At 36.9% G+C, this 19,758-nt stretch overlaps 1 protein-coding gene across 1 annotated transcript; it reads left to right on the plus strand.

Moving 5' to 3' along the window:
- Positions 1 to 6,454: 6,454 nt before the first annotated feature.
- On the plus strand, positions 6,455 to 7,193 carry LOC110578425 (ubiquitin-conjugating enzyme E2 D3). The gene has a single exon (XM_021687947.1). The coding sequence runs from the start codon at positions 6,691 to 6,693 to the stop codon at positions 7,132 to 7,134; it is 444 nt and encodes a 147-aa protein (XP_021543622.1). The 5' UTR covers positions 6,455 to 6,690; the 3' UTR covers positions 7,135 to 7,193.
- The last annotated feature ends 12,565 nt before the right edge of the window (positions 7,194 to 19,758 follow it).

Below are 19,758 nucleotides of genomic sequence, written 5' to 3' on the forward strand. Positions count from 1 at the left end.
CATTAGTTTCTTTACTAAAATATAAATAATAGTATCTAACTCACACAGCATTTTGGAGGATTAAATGACAAACTATATAAAGTACAGAACTTTAAACAAGTTCTAAAAAATATGTTTAATATTACTATGACCCTTATTAGCATTTCTATGAAATGATAGAGCAGTACCTAGAGTTTCCACCATTCTTCCCAAATCTCTCAAATTAAATTAGAAAACCAATTTACAAAGAATGATATCAAATAACTAGAAATAGATGTAGCTAACATTATCAACTTACAGTTTTATACCCTATTCTAAGGGACTTATGTATATTAACTCATTTAGTTACTACATACTATTGTTATGTCCATTTTACCTGTGGGAAAAATGAGGAACAAAGATATTACCAAACCCCCAAAAATGTATTAAATGGCAGAGCTAGAAATTGAACCAGCAGCTATTAAGCTCCAGGACATCTGCTCTTTACTTTTATCATATGTTGCCTCTTTAGCTATAGACGGATGACAGGTAGATTAAATAGATTACTAAAAAATAAATGCACTAGAGAATGAAATGAAATAGATGAGAGAACAGGGGTGGGAGCAACTTGGCCAAGAAACATGAGTGTGCAACTCATCTAATATCGAGTGAAGAGTGATAACAGACCTAAAGAAAGCAAATATCAACAGAGGGGAGATTGATAAGTAAGGTTGGGGGGTTAGGAGGTAGTCAGAGAAAAGATGTATAACTAGTGCTCAGAATTTCATAGTGGGGCAGATCTCATGGCTTTCATGCTCTACCTGGCATGTGTCTCTTTAACAGAGTATAATACTAGGTTACCACAATAAGATACCAATAAATATTTGAATCATGTAATACCTTCTTTTATGTCTGATTCCATTAATTCATCAATTTAACATTCAGTGCCTATTGTAACCAGGTATTACTGTATATACTTTAAATATAGTGATAACCTAGGCAGAGAGGTTGATTTTCTAAAATATTCTACACTTTGTACAGCTATTGGAAAAAGTCTATTCCTCCACACTTGAGCCCACTTGGTAGACATCAAATAAGTACTTGGAGGCATTCATCCAAAAAGGAAGAAGGACACATTTCTGATCACTCGGAAAATGAATCTAAGGTTGGGGGTGAGTAAGACATATGGGAAAGTGCGAGAAATCAGTCCTTTCATGCATAAATGCCTTCAACCATCCCTTCACTTCCAGAAAGGCCCCTACAACTCCTGAAAGCTCAAAAGAGACTAGGATTTTACTCAGACTCTCCTCAGAGATCAGAGATTATGACACAATTAAAAATTCTCATTTCTCCCTGAAGCCTGTTCATGAAGGGCCAGTTACCATGAGAGCAGGAAATTATAAACCAAGAGGAAAGATATGAAAGTCATCTTACATCTCAACTCACTTATAATGCCCCAAGGATTTCTGGGGAAGGTTCTAAATACCCATACACAAAACCTGTCCACATGAAAGAGATGTTACATATCCTCAGTTAAAACAGTACTCAACTCTACATTATCCCCTCAAAGATTTGCTATGTATTAGAAAGTATTTTAAACCTGAAAGATTTTATATCAGGGCAAGAGTATAATCTTGATGTAGATAAAGAATGAACTGTACCCCTCCTTGATGCACACGTAAGTAGAAGTAAGTAGTAACCTAGCCGTGATTGGCATGAAAATCCCTGGGTGTTTCTCTTTACTCACTGGGAAAAACAGGAGTTGTCACAACCCTGGACTGACCTAATAGAGCTGGACACCTGGGAAAGGGAGAGGGATGGTCAGGATGCCCATTTCATGCTTGACACTAGGGGAAAACAAATTATCTCCAGCTAATTGACACTGAACAGGACTGAAACCATGGAGAGAGGCTTTTCATCTTGGTAAGAGTTTGATCACAATCGAAGCCCCACTGTGGGGAACAACAGCATGAGAGAGAGTGCCCATATCATATCATAACCACGTCCAGCATAATTCTCTAGGGCTGGTGGCTGTGCAAACATCTGCTCAGTATTTATTAGAGTATTTGAGTAAAGGATACTCTAGTGACATTTTTATAGCACTTATGAAGCTAAAATATAAAGCCTGTAATATTTATCTAGTGCAATTTATAAATACATTTTTTATAATCCCAAGCAATTGAGAAGCTTGGCAGCCAGTAAGCTCAATTTGAAATAAACAGTTTTAGCTAAGAAATGCTTTTAACCATTAAAAAAGTATACAACTTCATAAATTTGGGCTGCTTATCTAAATCAACTGAACTTTTTGCAAGCAAGTATGGCTTCCTTAAATATAAAATATTCTTCTCACTACTTCACTTTATCTTATTACAGTAGCTGGAAATGTATTTTATTTTATAAGAACAAGCATTTTAACTGTACCAACATCATGAAATAATCTTGAATTGATCCCTGTATTGAATTTATAATGTATTTTTCATTCTTTGTAATTGATAGAAATTTAAAAATCATAGCCATGTTTAAATTTTACACCCCATAGAATGTGTATAGAAAAAGTTGAGAGTTCTGCAGTCCTGTTAACTCTCAGAATCTAGATCACAAATGTTAGCCTAATTAGTGAGTTCGGCAAATCTTATTATAGTTACTGTAGTAGAAAATGTCTTAAACATATGATAAGTGGGCCTAATAGATATATAAGAAATATTTCCATAATCTGAAAAAAATGACGCATTCTGATTTAAGCACAAATATATTCATTCATTCCTCTGTGCATTTAAGTTACATACATACATTCATTTAACAGATATTTATTGAGCAGATAAAGTGTTTTAATGTACCCTGGATAAAAAAGGTAAATAATAGACAGTAATTGTTCTTCTGAACTTGGTGTGGAAGAGAGAGAAACATACCCCTCTGGTTGACATTCTGTGAGCTATCATTTCCTACTACTCAACAGTCATGAAGCAAGAAAAACTTGCCTTTAAGTGCTGATCCAGACATTTCCTAGTTGTGTGGCTCTGGTTAAGTTACTCAAACTTTCTAAATTTTAGTTCCCTCTTCTGTTAGAGAAGTTACCTCTGCTTTTAAATAGTTACAATAATATTACTTCAGGATTATAAATACTAGATGAAATACTTTATGTAAACTATAACAATACTAGCCTAATAGTAGTTTTTATGAACGTATACACAATGAGAATCCAGTAGTACAATGACCGTTGGAATGTGGTGATTATTCTGCTCATCTATACACTATTACCAAGGAATAAAAATATACACATTTACTGCTACTTCATTGTTTTGCTTCCCATACCACAAAAAATAAGATTGATAAACATTATTAAAAGCTAAAATTAAAGTAACAGCTAATTGAAAAATTAACACATTTTATATGTGGAACATTAGACACTCTGGAAAAGACAAGCCCTGTCCTTACACAAGATAGTGCAAGGTATCCGTGGCTGACACTGTTCCTTAGAGCTTGTGGCTTTGGAGTCCTTTTACATCACACTCCTTTTCATATACACTGATCTTATAAAGATGCAGTGGCCATTATAATTGAAAAAAATTATAATTTCTTGGGTGGTCCCATAATTGAGAGAAAAATTACATATAAAGTCACAAAATATTTTCCTCATCTTTTTGTTGTAAAAATGATGTTTAAACTAGTCCCATTTATGTGCTGGGTATTTGATTTCCTTTTTTTTTTACTGACATAGGTGAATATATTTGGGTTTATTTCTGTTTATTCACATGTATTCACTTACACATAGTGATTTATAGCCTAAGATTAAAAACATGTTATAGTTCATGTCATGAAACTATTATTCTGAAAGTTAAAAATCTATTCTTTCATACTATTTTTCAATGAAACATCAATGTCTATCTAAAAAAAAAAAAAACAAAAAAAAACCTTGTAAGATAAATAAAATAAAGACCCCTAAAAGAGGAGGGAAGAGGGACAAAGAAAGAATAATGACAACAGTAACAATTCCCTTGATGATGAAGGAATGCAGCAGAAGGTGAATGTAGTTGGGTTCTTGCTTGGACAGCCTTTGTTTTCTCTTAGGAGATGGAATCTGAGAGTACTTAGAGGTTGATCACCATTATTACAGAAAATACACATTTTGCAAAGAGCTAGGATTTCCTAAGCACCATGCAGCATAGAATTAGGTCTTGAAAATGTTTTTATTTGGTTACAAATCACTGAAACCAAGAAACTTGGTGGGAGATGACACACTTAGCTCACTAATCCAAGGAAATATTGCACAAACCAAGCTTCAAATCCCTGTGTTCATATCTCTATTCAAAATTTTGAATTACCACAAACCAGACTGAAGTTGTGGCAGGAGTTCTTTGCTGGGTCATTCTTGTATCTTGTTATTACTTGGGGTAAGTCACATTAATATGGATGTGGCTGCCAGAGACACCATGAGTGTTTGTCAAGGGAAGAAAAGGCAATTGTTAAACACCCAGAAGCTATCCTAAATGGCAGTTACTATAGAACTGGCAATGTTTAATCAATTGATAAATTTTACCATCTTCAGACCAAGAGCAAGAATAAGAAAAGATGGTGTATACAGAAAAATTACTTCCTCTCTGTAACTCAGATCCTATGTATTCCCAGAATGTATGCACATGAAGTTCTACTCAAGTACTGAAATAGTCACAGTTAAATATTTGGTACATATATTAGGGTACTGGTTAGGCTGCTTTAAACAGGGGTGATATATACTAGTCAATTAAATAGTAGTTTATTTCTAATGTTATAGTATTTTTTATTATATTTTTTCTTTTATTTTAAAAAATTTTTTGGAGAGGGGTGCCTGGGTGACTCAGTCATTAAACATCTGCCAGGATCCTGGGATCGAGCCCCGCATTGGGCTCTCTGCCCCACGGGAAGCCTGTTTCTCCCTCTCCCACTCCCCCTGCTTGTGTTCCCTCTCTCGCTGTGTCTCTCTGGCAAATAAATAAATAAAATCTTTAAAAAATATTTTGTTTGGAGAGAAGCGGAGCCTAACATGAGGTTCAATCTCATGACCCTGAGGTCATGACCTGAGTTGAAATCAAAAGTCAGATGCCTAACCCACCGAGCCACCCAGGCGCCCCATTATAGAATTATTTCTAATGTTAGAGTACAGTACTAAGTGACCCAGACATATTAAAGTAGCACTGTCATCCTCAATGTATGACTTCCATGTCTGGATCCAAACAAGCTACTCTTTTTTTTTTTTTTTTAATCACCTGGCAACCAAGGAGAAGGGAGACCTGAGGGAGACCTATTTCTTTTAAGGAGACCTGATGATGGCTGAAAGCACTTCTGTTCATTTCTTCTGATCAAAATTTAGTAAAATGTCCACACCTAAAATACATGAGAAGCTGAAAAACTGTGTCTAATTTGGTCAACCATGTGGCCTGTTTATAACTATTATTGTGGAAAAATGGAAGACTGGGTGTTGATGACAACAAACAATCTGTCACAAAGCTTTTAAGAAGCTCCGAAATGAGGCCAGCAAAATAAATTAAGAATTGAAAATGTAACAAAGACATTACAAGCCCAGAAGTATGAAAACTTGTAATTCTCAAATAACCAAAGTGGCATGGGATTTTCTTTTTTTTTTTTTTTTTAAGATTTTATTTATTCATTTGAGACACAGAGATACAGAGAGAGAGAGAGAGCATGAGCAGTGGGAGAGGCAGAGGGAGAGGAAGCAGCAGACTCCCTGCTGAGTCAGGAGCCCGATGTGGGACTCGATCCCAGGACCCTGGGATCATGACCTGAGCCGAAGGCAGACGCTTAACCATCTGAGCCACCCAGGCACCCCGGCATGGGATTTTCCAAAAACAGAGCCCCCAAGTTACTACAGAGATTTCAAACATTTGTTGAAACCCAAATTCCTAGAGTGAACCTAAAAATGTCTAACGTTTCTTTTGACTCTGAAAAATAGTAAAAAAAACACAGCATATGATTTTGACCTATTTTGATGCTTACAGCAAAAGCACATGAATGTAACAGTTACAATACAGATCCAGGTTTTTTTTTGATACTTATTTTTTTGAATTTTGGTTTTAAATGATAATATTTCCTAAAGCTTATTATCACAGGATTGATTTTATTTTTGTTAAAAACTACTATTTATAGTATTTTAAGTTTCATTAAGGAGAATCCAAGATAATGAGTTTACCAGGCCTTTATGCCCATATAGCTCCTCCCCATCTAGTAGCAGCTTCTTGAATTACATGGAATGTCCTTTAGAAAAGCAATATTCAAATCATGCAGTATGCAAAATATAACTTTCCTTGAGTTACATTTATTTATTATAGAATCATATTGGACACTTCCAGAAATAGAAGTGCCATATGTATCATTGGTTAAATGGCAATAGATACTTTGCTTTTGGAGTTACCTATTTGTATGCGTATGCATATGATAACTGTCCATGGTAAAGAAAATATGACTAGCTATTTCAGTCATATTAAAAACCAAATACTCCAATCTTGTGGCTGTGTCGTGCGCGTGAGCCCCGTAGGGCCGGGGAGGCACCAGCTGCCGCGCGGGGAGGAGGCCGAGGCCGCAGCTTGAGGGAGGCCCCGGCCCCTCTGCGCCTGTGTCTGGCAGAGCCGGTGTGAGACGAAGAGACAATCCTTCCCTGCCGCCCGGATAATCAAGAGTTTTGGCCGGACCTTTGAGCACACACCGAGAGAGTGAGGAGCCAGACGAAAAGCACAGACTATGGCGCTGAAACGGATTAATAAGGAACTTAGTGATTTGGCCCGTGACCCTCCAGCACAATGTTCTGCAGGTCCAGTTGGGGATGATATGTTTCATTGGCAAGCCACAATTATGGGACCTAATGACAGCCCATACCAAGGCGGTGTATTCTTTTTGACAATTCATTTTCCTACAGACTACCCCTTCAAACCACCTAAGGTTGCATTTACAACAAGAATTTATCATCCAAATATTAACAGTAATGGCAGCATTTGTCTCGATATTCTAAGATCACAGTGGTCTCCTGCTTTAACTATTTCTAAAGTTCTTTTATCCATTTGTTCACTGCTATGTGATCCAAACCCAGATGACCCCCTAGTGCCAGAGATTGCACGGATCTATAAAACAGACAGAGATAAGTACAACAGAATATCTCGGGAATGGACTCAGAAGTATGCCATGTGATGCTACCTTAAAGTCAGAATAACCTGCATTATAGCTGGAATAAACTTTAAATTACTGTTCCTTTTTTGATTTTCTTATCCGGCTGCTCCCCTATCAGACCTCATCTTTTTTAATTTTATTTTTTGTTTACCTCCCTCCATTCATTCACATGCTCATCTGAGAAGACTTAAGTTCTTCCAGCTTTGGACAATAACTGCTTTTAGAAACTGTAAAGTAGTTACAAGAGAACAGTTGCCCAAGATTCAGAATTTTTTTAAAAATGGAGCATGTGTATTATGTGGCCAATGTCTTCACTCTAACTTGGTTATGAGACTAAAACCATTCCTCACTGCTCTAACATGCTGAAGAAATCATCTGAGGGGGAGGGAGATGGATGCTCAGTTGTCACATCAAAGGAAGCAGCATTATTCTAGCATCCAGTCTTTTTTTAAGCCTTCCACTGTTAGAGATTTGAGGTTACATGATATACTTTATGCTCATAACTGATGTGGCTGGAGAATTGGTATTGAATTTATAGCATCAGCAGAACAGAAAATGTGATGTATTTTATGCATGTCAATAAAGGAATGACCTGTTCTTGTTCTACAGAGAATGGAAATTGGAAGTCAAACACCCTTTGTATTCCAAAATAGGGTCTCAAACATTTTGTAATTCTCATTTAAATTGTTAGGAGGCTTGGAGCTATTAGTTAATCTATCTTCCAATACACTGTTTAATATAGCACTGAATAAATGATGCAAGTTGTCAGTGGATGAGTGATCAACTAATAGCTCTGCTAGTAACTGATTTATTTTTCTTCAATAAAGTTGCATAAACCAAAAAAAAAAAAAAAAAACCCAAATACTCCACAATGGAAAGAGTGTTATCTCCAAGACAGCTCCACCATTCCAATCAGATGTGACTACAATAATCAACAAAGATTATCTCCAAAGGACAAAAACAAGGAAAACTGAATTGGCTGGCTGAAAATCCACTTATATATTTGATTATTTATTTGTCATTATAAATAAATATATATTGATTATATTTTATGAATATACTCACGATATTCATTTTGTTTTATGGGTTAAAATCAAATTCCACCATTATGTCCTTACTGTTCAAATTGTCCCAGCTTTGATCATGAGGAGCCCCTCGTGGTTGTCTCCTGTGTTCTATCAACAGGTATCCAACCTTTTTTAAGATTTCCATACTTTCTGGCCAACATATTCGAAGATCGTATTATATTTTCCCTGCCTGGGCCCTGGAATCAACTAGTTCTTAAAAAACCCATTGTTCCTTTTATTGGAAAATGGTGTTTAAAACCAAAATCTGGGAACGAGGTATGCTCATTACTGGGATGTCATTGCTTCTATGTCCTTTCAGTGGGTATAGCCAGGAAATGTATGCATGTACACTAATCCATGCATAAGTACACATCTATACTTCTTTATCTACCTGCCTTCCTATCTATCTAACTACCTATCTATTTTTGAGAAACATAATTACTAACTAGATTACAGCATTTATGTTCAGTTCTTTTTGTACTTAGGTTTCCAGCCAAGATACTGTTTTCCAAAGTAAATAAAGTTATTTTCTTCCCCACCTACTTCAATATGGTTTTGTTTTTACTTTTTAATTTAGTTAGGTTTATATTTTAGTGTTCATATTCTGTCTTTATTTCCTTCCCCCCGCATCCTGGTTGGTTTTGTTTGTTTATTTGGAAAGATAGAGTTATGAGATACATTACTATGGTTCTAAGATTCAGAGTCGTACAAAATGATATACTCAGAGAAATGCCACTTCCTCCTCATTGCTATTACCCTGATCCTATCTCCTTTTTTTTTTTAAATCCTTTTCATACAACTTCTAATAGAAGGTACATATAGAAATCACCTGAAATGTCCATTGCTTTAAAGAAAATTTATACTTTTAGTTCTTATATAATATATATTATACACACACATACACTTACAGAGAGCTCCTATACATTTATTTCATCTCAAATTCACCACAGTTTGTACTTTTGTGTTTTCAAATGAGCAAGCTGATCAGAATAGTTGATAACAGAAAGTATGAGTCTGTTTTACTCGAACAATCTAGGGCTTGGTGAAAACAAACCCAAAGCCACAATAGAAGTATATCTTAAGTGTTTCATAAGACATATTTATCGTTACGATATTTTGTTGCTTATCTGAAATTTAAATTTAACTAGGTGTTCTGCATTTTATGTGATAGCCCTATCTGAGCAGGATAGAACTGGATCAGGTTAAAAGGTGACATTTCATGCACACCCAAGGGTACAGAGTAAGAGTCCAGGGAGCTTGATCTCATTTTAATGAATATATGCATGGAAGTTGTTTTCTTTTATTGCTACAAACTCATAAATATCTTAAAGTTTCAACATAGTTTCTGACAAAGCCTGTGATGATCCAAGAAGCAGGGGGAAGCCTCCCTGAATGGCTCCTATCACCGCCCATATGCTTTGTAGTAAGACTGGGCTCAAAGATCAGGAAAAATTATGAGAGGCAGTGTGGAAGCTGCTTTAGTTGCCTACAGAATCATAACCCTAATTCTAGGTGTTCTTGTACTTCCATGATGGGAATCAGGTTTGGAATTATGGAGAAAGAAAAGCAGTGCCTAGCACTGGTAAAAGGAGGATTAAGTTGCTGGTCCCAGTCCCTTTCCTCTGTAGAGAAAGGGGTTCAGGGTGTCAGAGTGGGGAAAGTTTCAGAATCAGAAAAACCTTGCTTGGTTGGCTATTTAAACTGAAATTTAGGAAAAGAATGAACAGGATCGAGGCACATCTTAAAGGAGTTTTTCTTTGACTTTTTCCATTGGAATTTTTTCGGTGATTTAGTATTCCCATCAGAATCATATACAGAGAAAAAAATAGAATTATCTACCATTTGAGAAAGGGAGAGAATAGCTGCAGCAATGGTATAGGAATAGCAGTATGAGTAAAAGTCATAGAATAGGATAATTTTCAGAGGGCAACAAAAGTTGCTATCTTTTGTATTCATCCCTCAATTATATTTTACCACTAGAGCTTGTGTTATAGTACAAATGGAAAAATATTACTAAGTGCATGCATTTGTTGTCCTAGTTTATGAAAGATCATCAGTGTTTTCAAATTCTGTGTAAGTAAAAGTAAATTATTGAACCAAATTGTGTTGGAAAAGAGCAAAGAAAAAAGGAACATAATTACGTTTAATGTATTCTCCAAGGTAAAGTGTAATAATTTGTTTCAGTACTTGTAGTACATAGGGGTATTTCTAATAGGTTTTCTTCCAGATATTTATCTGCCAATCTCCAACTCATTAACACTAATTATTAATATTTGATTTGGAAGCAAAAGCTTGAATTTGTAGTATAATTTAAACAGGATATTAGCCATTATTTATACATTTTATAAAGTATCAGCCATATGTAAAAGGGAAGTACATACAGCACTGTGCAAGTTGAACTGGGCTAAAGGGTCTTACTAACAATGGGGAAAACTATAATGCATAATCCCATGATATTTAAAAATGCTCATCAAAACAAAAACTTTCTCAAAAAATAGTGAAACTAGTATTTATTTTGTACACTGTAAAACAGTGGAAACATTAAAAATTAAAGTGTTTTTATTTCTCCTTAAAAATAAAACACATCCAGAGTTTGAACAGTGCTTGCCTTCTTCTCAACATGTATCTTATGATATAGAGCAAGTATCTTTTCTATGACTTGGAAATCTGCCTTCCTCCCTTCTAAGTTTTGATCAGTTTCCAGAATTTATCCTTTCTACTTTCAGTGCCATGAAATATCTCCAAAGTTCCACTAAATATGAAGTTTTTGGCCAGTGTCAGTTCCTCTGAGACAGTTCGATCCTTTTCATCACAAACACTTCCCTCATTTACGTTGATAAGTTTGCCTCACTAAATTCTTCTAGAGGCTTCCTCAAGCTTTTCTAGAATTTCATTTACACAAGATTCTAACTCTACTTCTAGCATTACCACTTTTTGTTTCTTTGCTGCATTTTTATCTTTTGATTTTCCATCTTTGTAAAATGTCTTCTGAGATTATCAGGGAAAACAAAGAGGCCATGTGACTATAGTTTTGCTTTCTGTGTGTGAACTGAATAACACACACACACACAGTGGCCAATCGCTGACAGACCCTAAAAGAAGTGATGTGATTGGTCACTGATTCTGATGTGCAACAATTATTTCCATAAGGATTTGTGGGCTGAAGAGATAGGAGTGAAGTTTGTACTTTATTTGATGACTCACAGTTAATATACTGTAGTAACTGAAATTTGAATCATGTTTTCAAAGGGCTGTGGTTAGTTAACTCAAGTGTGGTGAATGAAATTTGTTCATCTCAACCCTGGTAAGCTAGGATTGTCTGTATCTACTGCCACCAGAACTAGCCTGGTTGTTAAGTTTAGTTCGCAGTGAATGCTTCCCTCATTGACTCATCAGGTGGCTCAGCAGAGTTAACAACAAAAGGTTAACTTAGAAAGGACTTAGCTTTGCCATGAGCCTCAAAAGCACCCCCAAACACACACCAGTACCCAAGCAAATACAAAATATAAGTAAAAATAGCATGCTTATCATGTAAACACAACTTCAAAACCAGTGCCCTTGTTGTTCCGACCATAGAGACCCACATAATCTTCTCATTTACAGAAATTCCACTATATTAGATGTTATCAGTGATAAAGCCCAGTATAGAAAAAATTACTTTATAGAGACCAGCATTCAACTGGAACTTTGAGTCCATTAGTCTCTAAATAATCATCAGCCAAACAGTGCTTCTACTTTCTTTCCACAAAACTGTTGGTCTATGAGTCTGCCATCTCATGTCCCTTATTACAGTCATTACCCGTAATTATTGAACTTGGTGTAATATCTAATCCCATCATACGGTATTACACTTGGGTCCTATAGAAATCACATCCATCCTCCAACTCAGAATTCTTTCTTACCTATCTAAACCCTCGTGCTCTGCCACATGGCTTCTCTGTTCTAAAATACTAAGGGATTTGCCAAGTTGTGTGTGAATATTATGTTCACTTTATATACAACCACAGTTATGTGCATTTCTTCTACCAGTTCATTCTCCCTCTATGAAGAAAAGAATAAATGACTTAAAAAATGAAAAAATACATAAATATATACATATTTATTTGTAAAATAATTTATTAAGATTTATATATACTGTATCTTATAAGTATATATAATATTATGTATATTTTGAAAATTTGTAGAGAATTTACAAAGCCTAAAAGAAAGTTCTTAGCAAAAACCATAAGTTTTAATGGAGGAGCAATAAAAGACATCTTTCCCCAAAACCACGGATCCTTTAAATGTTTTTTTTTTTTTTTTAAACAAGAAAACGTGTTTTGTCTTGAGGCAGATACTAAAACTTTGTGGTTATGATCTATAGGAAAAGAAAGCCCTAAAAAACCTATTCTCAGTAGTCAGGAGCTAATGTTAAATTCCTTTATCTGACATTACCAGAGTTCAAAGATTGTTGTAAATGTCAGTAATCAAATCTACAAAGGATGTCTCTGAGGATGGGATTAGGAAGCAAACACATCCTGAAGCCAACTGTTAACCTCAAATTATCTTTCTATACTCCAGCAAAACATCAAGGAGATTAGAATCAAGGAAAAACCACACTAATTGATACTTACTAATAAAGGTCAGCCACAAGAAGTAATTAGACCTCTATGAAAGCCCAGGGGGCCTAATCCTCTGCCTGTGTTGCGGTCTCTTCAACTAGAAGCTTTTAGAAGACACTGCCTCACTGTAAGAGAGGGGCATCCATGGCTGTTATAACATGAAAGTGTTGAAGATTAGCAAAGACAGGCATACAGATACGGAATTGGGAGAGAAGCAAATAGGACACAAGAGGAAAGAATCGGCAAGTGCACCAGAGTATCACTTTCAAGCTAAGATTGAGTGATGAGTTAAATCTCAATATCATAGTCATATGGGAACAGGCAAAATTTTAGAACCAAATGACTCATTTGGAATGAAGAGTTTTCAGTTAACATGCTGAACCATGTAATCATGGGCTATGTAAGAGAACCATCTGACCAAAGTTTGGATATTAAACCAGAAGACTGGGCTAGCATTAGATGTCTAGAGAATGTATTTTCCCACAGCACGTCTCTTCTAAAGACCTACGATTCATACTCTTCACCTTATGAAGACCAGAGCTTGGCCTGCCCTTAGGATCACCGTCTTCATAATGGTGTATAAAGACCATAAAGAGATTGTCCTAGAAGGAATTTCTAATTCCTCTTCCCCAACCTCTGCAGCTCACATGGCTTGGCCAAACAACAAATTTATTGTCTTCACCTTTCTTAAGATTTTCTTATCTTGATTGCCTGCTTAGTCTGACCTGTGACCATTGTGATTGTCAACTGGTTTTCATCCTTCAATTCTGACTCTGACCAATACACTTTAAATTGCTCCTGAATTGCCTTACTATAATTTTTCTACATCTTTGTAATACCTTGGGTTAATTTTCTCCCAAGGCTAATACAGGTCCTGTGTTTTCAAGGATACTGCATTCTCCCTAGGTGGAGCTCATCACTTTACGTTTATAAAGTTGCAACCAGGGGGACAATTCTATTATATATGTTATATAACTCTACTCAGAAATGGATTTACCCTGACAGTAATGAAATCTAAATATCACCAGTAAAGACAGGTTTCCAATCCATGTACCTAATTGTTTTCCAGAATTTTGTGTTCTTTTCTAATAAGAAAGGAAGCAACATTATATAAACTTCAGGCCACATAAAATGTGGCTTGATGCCAGCTTCAACTATAACAATAAGAACGATTTAGGCGTTTCTGAAGCTAACGTATAGTAATATGTCAACTATACTTCAAATAATTAAATGAATAAATAAATACAAATTTAAAAAAGAATGATTCAGGCATATTAGTAAAATAATGAAACATTTGTAAAGAAATGATGGGAACAATTATAGCTTGGACACTGAGGACTGAAAGTACCTACCCTCTCACAAAGCGTATTTTATATAATAACATGATTTCATTATTCCATACCCTTCACTAGCATAATTTTACTCTTCTATAAGACTCTTACCCATGCAAATATATTTATTATTAGAAGAATTTCATGAAAGACCCATAAATGCTTCAATATAAACCATCAATAGTTTCTATCATTAAGATTCTTTGAACCCTTAGCCCCAAAAGCCTGCTTTGCTGTTACTACCAATTCTAGACTGATATATCCTGATTCTTACCCAATCCTAATCAATCCCCCTCATTCTTCACATTGAAATACTACCTTAAATCAAACTTCAAACAGTAAAATAGAATCTTGCCTACCCTTTATGGGACATTTGCAAAGTTCTATTGAGATGGTTTTCTCCCTTACCGTGGTAAGCAATGAACTCAGATTTTTTTTTCCAAACTGTCTTATGAACAGATTGTGTTGGTGATATTTGGGAAGCCAACATACAACAGCTTACAAGCCCTTTTATGTATTCACATAACTGCAAATAATCATTTTAGCTATTAACTTCTCTAAGTTATCACCACACCAATGATTAAGAGGTTATAATTTTGGAGATCGAAGAAAAGAACAGCAACAACTCTCTGAACAGAAAAGCGACCACTTTCTGGAAGGTAGGACATGCAGAGAAGTGAATCCGAGGCGATATTTGGGAGGATAGACGGCGGGGGAGGGGCCTCCGTCAGCCGCTTCTGGCAAGTGATAGAGCCGCGGAGCACAAAATCGGAACTTTTAAAAGTCTGCTCCACTGAGGGACGTCACTCTGGTGGCTAAGCAGGGGGTGGAACCCTCCGGGACAGTGTGGTCTCAGGACCCTCGGGGTCACAGAAAGACCGGGGGTGCCTGAGTGCAGCAGAGCTCCCAGGTAACGGAGCAGGGAAGCCGGCTGCAGAGGCGGAGCCCAGGCGCGGGCTCTCAGCTCGGGGTTGCCATAAACCGTGATCCGGGGCACAGTCGGGCCACTGCTCCTCCAGCAGGGACCCAACAAGCGGCAGATCCGGGGAGACTCACCTTCCTCCCCGGGGAGGAGCCGTGCGGGAGTGCACCGCAGGGATCTGCTGGGTTTGGAGACTCCACCCGGGGTCGGGTGCCAGAGATAGAAATGCGTGGTCACAGGCCGGGTGAGCACGGAGTGCGGATGGAGACCGGGGAGACGGGAGTGACTGACGGCTTTTCTCTGGGGGCTCACTGAGGAGCAGGGCCCCGAGTTCTCGGCTCCTCCGGGGCGGAGATTGGGAGGCCGCCATTTTCACTCTCCACCTCCAAAGCTGTACGGAAAGCTCGCCGGGAACAAAAGCTCCGGAGAGCAAACCCAAGCAGATTACTTAGCCAGGAGGGGGCAAGGGCGGGGCAATTCCACCTCCGGCAAAGACATTTGGAAACCACGGCAACAGGCCCCTCCCCAGAAGATCAGCGAGAACAGCCAGCCAAGGCCAAGTTTACCGATCAATGAGAACGGCAGAACTCCAGTGCTAGGGGAATACTACACATAGAATTCATGGCTTTTTTACCATGATTCTTTAGTCTTTCAAAGTTAATTTTTTTTAACTGTCTTTTTTTCTTTTTTTATTCTTTTTCTTTTTCCCTTTTTCAACCAACATCTTATCAATCCCTTCTTTAAAAAAACATTTTTATTTTTCATTTTTAGAGTCATATTCTATCCCTTCATAGTAGTTACCTGTATTTTTGGTATATATATATAAGTTGTTCTCTCTTCAAAATTTTGAGATAGTTTCTTCTAACAGATCAAAATATACCCTAAATCTTTAGTATTTGTTTTTTTTTTCTACTCCCCTGCCTGATCACATTCTCTCCCTTTTTTTTTCTTTTTTCTTTTTTAAATCCTCTTCTTTCTTTTTTCAAACAACTTCTTATCAATTCCTTTTATAAAATTTTTTATAATTTCCATCTTTAAAGTCATATTCCATTCCTTCATCATATCAACCCTTATTTTTGTACATATATAAGTTTTTCTTTCTTTAAAATTTTGAGAAGCACTTTCTTCTAACAGACCAAAATACACCCAAAATCTAGTGTGTGGCATTGATCTATATACCAGCCTGATCATATTTGATCACATTCTGGTTTTTTGTTGTTGTTGTTTTGTTTTATTCTGTTTTTGTTTGTTTTTATCTTTATCTTTTTATTTTTATTTTTATTTCTTTTTCTTTTTTCTCTCTTTCCCTTTCTTTTCCCACTGCTTCAGGTCTTTTCTGATTTGTTTAGAGTATATTTTCTGGGGACATTGTTACTCTGCTAGCATTTTGTTCTCTCATTAATCTATTCTCCTCTGCACAAAATGACAAGACGGAAAAATCACCTCAACAAAAAGAACAAGAGGTAGTACCGACTGCCAGGGACTTACTCAATACGGACATTAGTACGATGTCAGATCTAGAGTTCAGAATCATCACTTTAAAGATACTAGCTGGGCTTGAGAAAAACATGGAAGTTATTAGAGAAACCCTTTCTGGAGAAGTAAAAGAACTAAAATCCAACCAAGTAGAAATCAAAAAGGCTATTAATGAGGTGCAATCAAATATGGGGGCACTAACTGCTAGGATAAATGAGGCAGAAGAGAGAATCAGTAATATAGAAGACCAAATAATGGAAAATAAAGAAGCTGAGAAAAAGAGAGATAAACAACTACTGGATCACGAGGGCAGAATTCGAGAGATAAGCGATACCATAAGACGAAACAACATTAGAATAATTGGGATCCCAGAAGAAGAAGAAAGAGAGAGAGAGGCAGAAGGTATAATGGAGCAAATTATAGCAGAGAACTTCCCTAATTTGGGGAAGGAAGCAGGCATCAAAATCCAGGAAGCACAGAGAACCCCTCTCAAAATCAATAAAAATAGGTCAACACCCCAACATCTAATAGTAAAACTTACGAGTCTCAGAGACAAAGAGAAAATCCTGAAAGCAGCTCAGGAGAAGAGATATGTAACCTACAATGGTAGAAACATTAGCCTGGCAACAGACCTATCCACAGAGACCTGGCAGGCCAGAAAGGACTGGCAGGATATATTCAGAGCACTAAATGAGAAAAATATGCAGCCAAGAATACTATATCCAGCTAGGCTGTCATTGAAAATTGAAGGAGAGAGAAAAAGTTTCCAGGACAAACAAAAACTAAAGGAATTTGCAAACACGAAACCAGCCCTACAAAAAATCTTGAAAGGGGTCCTCTAAGCAAAGAGAGAGCCTAAAAGCAACATAGACCAGAAAGGAACACAGACAATATACGGTAACAGTAACCTTACAGGCAATACAATGGCACTAAATTCGTATCTTTCAATAGTTACCCTGAATGTAAATGGGCTAAATGCCCCAATCAAAAGATACAGGCTATCAGATTGGATTAAAAAACAAGACCCATCGATATGCTGTCTGCAAGAGACTCATTTTAGACCCAAAGACACCCCCAGATTGAAAGTGAGGGGGTGGAAAACCATTTACCATGCTAATGGACACCAAAAGAAAGCTGGAGTGGCAATCCTTATATCAGACAAATTAGATTTTAAACCAAAGACTGTAATAAGAGATGAGGAAGGACACTATATCTTACTTAAAGGGTCTATCCAACAAGAAGATCTAACAATTGTAAATATCTATGCCCCTAACATGGGAGCAGGCAATTATATAAGGCAATTAATAACAAAAGCAAAGAAACACATCGACAACAATACAATAGTAGTGGGGGACTTTAACACCCCCTCACTGAAATGGACAGATCATCTAAGGAAAAGATCAACAAGGAAATAAAGACTTTAAATGACACACTGGAACAAATGGACTTCACAGACATATTCAGAACATTGCATCCCAAAGCAACGGAATACACATTCTTCTCTAGTGCCCATGGAACATTCTCCAGAATAGATCACATCCTAGGTCATAAATCAGGTCTCAACCGGTACCAAAAGATTGGGATCATTCCCTGCCTATTTTCAGACCACAGTGCTTTGAAACTAGAACTCAATCACAAGGGGAAAGTCAGAAAGAACTCAAATACATGGAGGCTAAAGAGCATCCTACTGAAGAATGAATGGGTCAACCAGGAAATTAAAGAAGAATTAAAAAAATTCATGGAAACCAATGAAAATGAAAACACAACTATTCAAAATCTTTGGGATGCAGCAAAGGCAGTCCTAAGAGGATTGTATATAGCAATACAAGCCTTTCTCAAGGAACAAGAAAGGTCTCAAATACACAACCTAACCCTACACCTAAAGGAGCTGGAGAAAGAACAGCAAATAAAACCTAAACCCAGCAGGAGAAGAGAAATAATAAAGATCAGAGCAGAAATCAATGAAATAGAAACCAAAAGAACAGTAGAACAGATCAACAAAACTAGGAGCTGGTTCTTTGAAAGAATTAACAAGATTGATAAACCCCTGGCCAGACTTATCAAAAAGAAAAGAGAAATGACCCAAATCAACAAAATCATGAATGAAAGAGGAGAGATCACAACCAACACCAAAGAAATACAAACAATTATAAGAACATATTGGGGCACCTGGGTGGCTCAGTCGGTTAAGCGGCTGCCTTCGGCTCAGGTCATGATCCCAGGGTCCTGGGATCGAGCCCCACGTCAGGCTCCTCGCTCAGCGGGGAGTCTGCTTCTCCTTCTCCTTCTGCCTGCCTCTCTGCCTACTTGTACTATCTCTCTGTCAAATAAATAAATAAAATCTTTAAAAAAAAAAGAAGAACATATTATGAGCAACTCTATGCCAGCAAATTAGATAACCTGGAAGAAATGGATGCATTCCTAGAGATGTATCAACTACCAAAACTGAACCAGGAAGAAATAGAATACCTGAACAGACCTATAACCACTAAAGAAATTGAAGCAGTCATCAAAAATCTCCCAACAAACAAAAGCCCAGGGCCAGATGGTTTCCCAGGGGAATTCTACCAAACATTTCAAGAAGAATTAATACCTATTCTTCAGAAACTGTTCCAAAAAATAGAAATGGAAGGAAAACTTCCAAACTCATTTTATGAGGCCAGCATTACCTTGATCCCAAAACCAGACAAAGACCCCATCAAAAAGGGGAATTACAGACCAATATCCCTGATGAACATGGATGCAAAAATTCTCACCAAAATACTAGCCAATAAGATCCAACAGTACATTAAAAGGATTATTCAACACAACCAAGTGGGATTTATCCCTGGGCTGCAAGGTTGATTCAACATCCACAAATCAATCAATGTGATACAATACATTAACAAAAGAACAAGAATCATATGATCCTCTCAATAGATGCAGAAAAAGCATTAGACAAAGTACAGCATCCTTTCTTGATCAAAACTCTTCAGAGTATAGGCATAGAGGGTACATACCTCAATATCAAAAAAGCCAGCTATGAAAAACCTACAGCAAATATCCCAATCTCAATGGGGAAAAACTGAGAGCTTTCCCCCTAAGGTCAGGAACGTGGCAGGGATGGCCACTATTACCACTGCTATTCAACATAGTATTGGAAGTCCTAGCCACAGCAATCAGACAACAAAAAGAAATAAAAGGCATCCAAATCGGCAAGGAAGAAGTCAAACTCTCACTCTTTGCAGATGATATGATACTTTATGTGG

The sequence above is a fragment of the Neomonachus schauinslandi genome, chromosome 1 (genome assembly GCF_002201575.2).
Source record: "Neomonachus schauinslandi chromosome 1, ASM220157v2, whole genome shotgun sequence".
In the NCBI taxonomy this organism is placed as follows: domain Eukaryota; kingdom Metazoa; phylum Chordata; class Mammalia; order Carnivora; family Phocidae; genus Neomonachus; species Neomonachus schauinslandi.

Excerpts from the sequence above, each read along its gene's own strand:
- LOC110578425 (XM_021687947.1), top strand. The coding sequence starts at position 6,691 with ATGGCGCTGAAACGGATTAATAAGGAACTTAGTGATTTGGCCCGTGAC.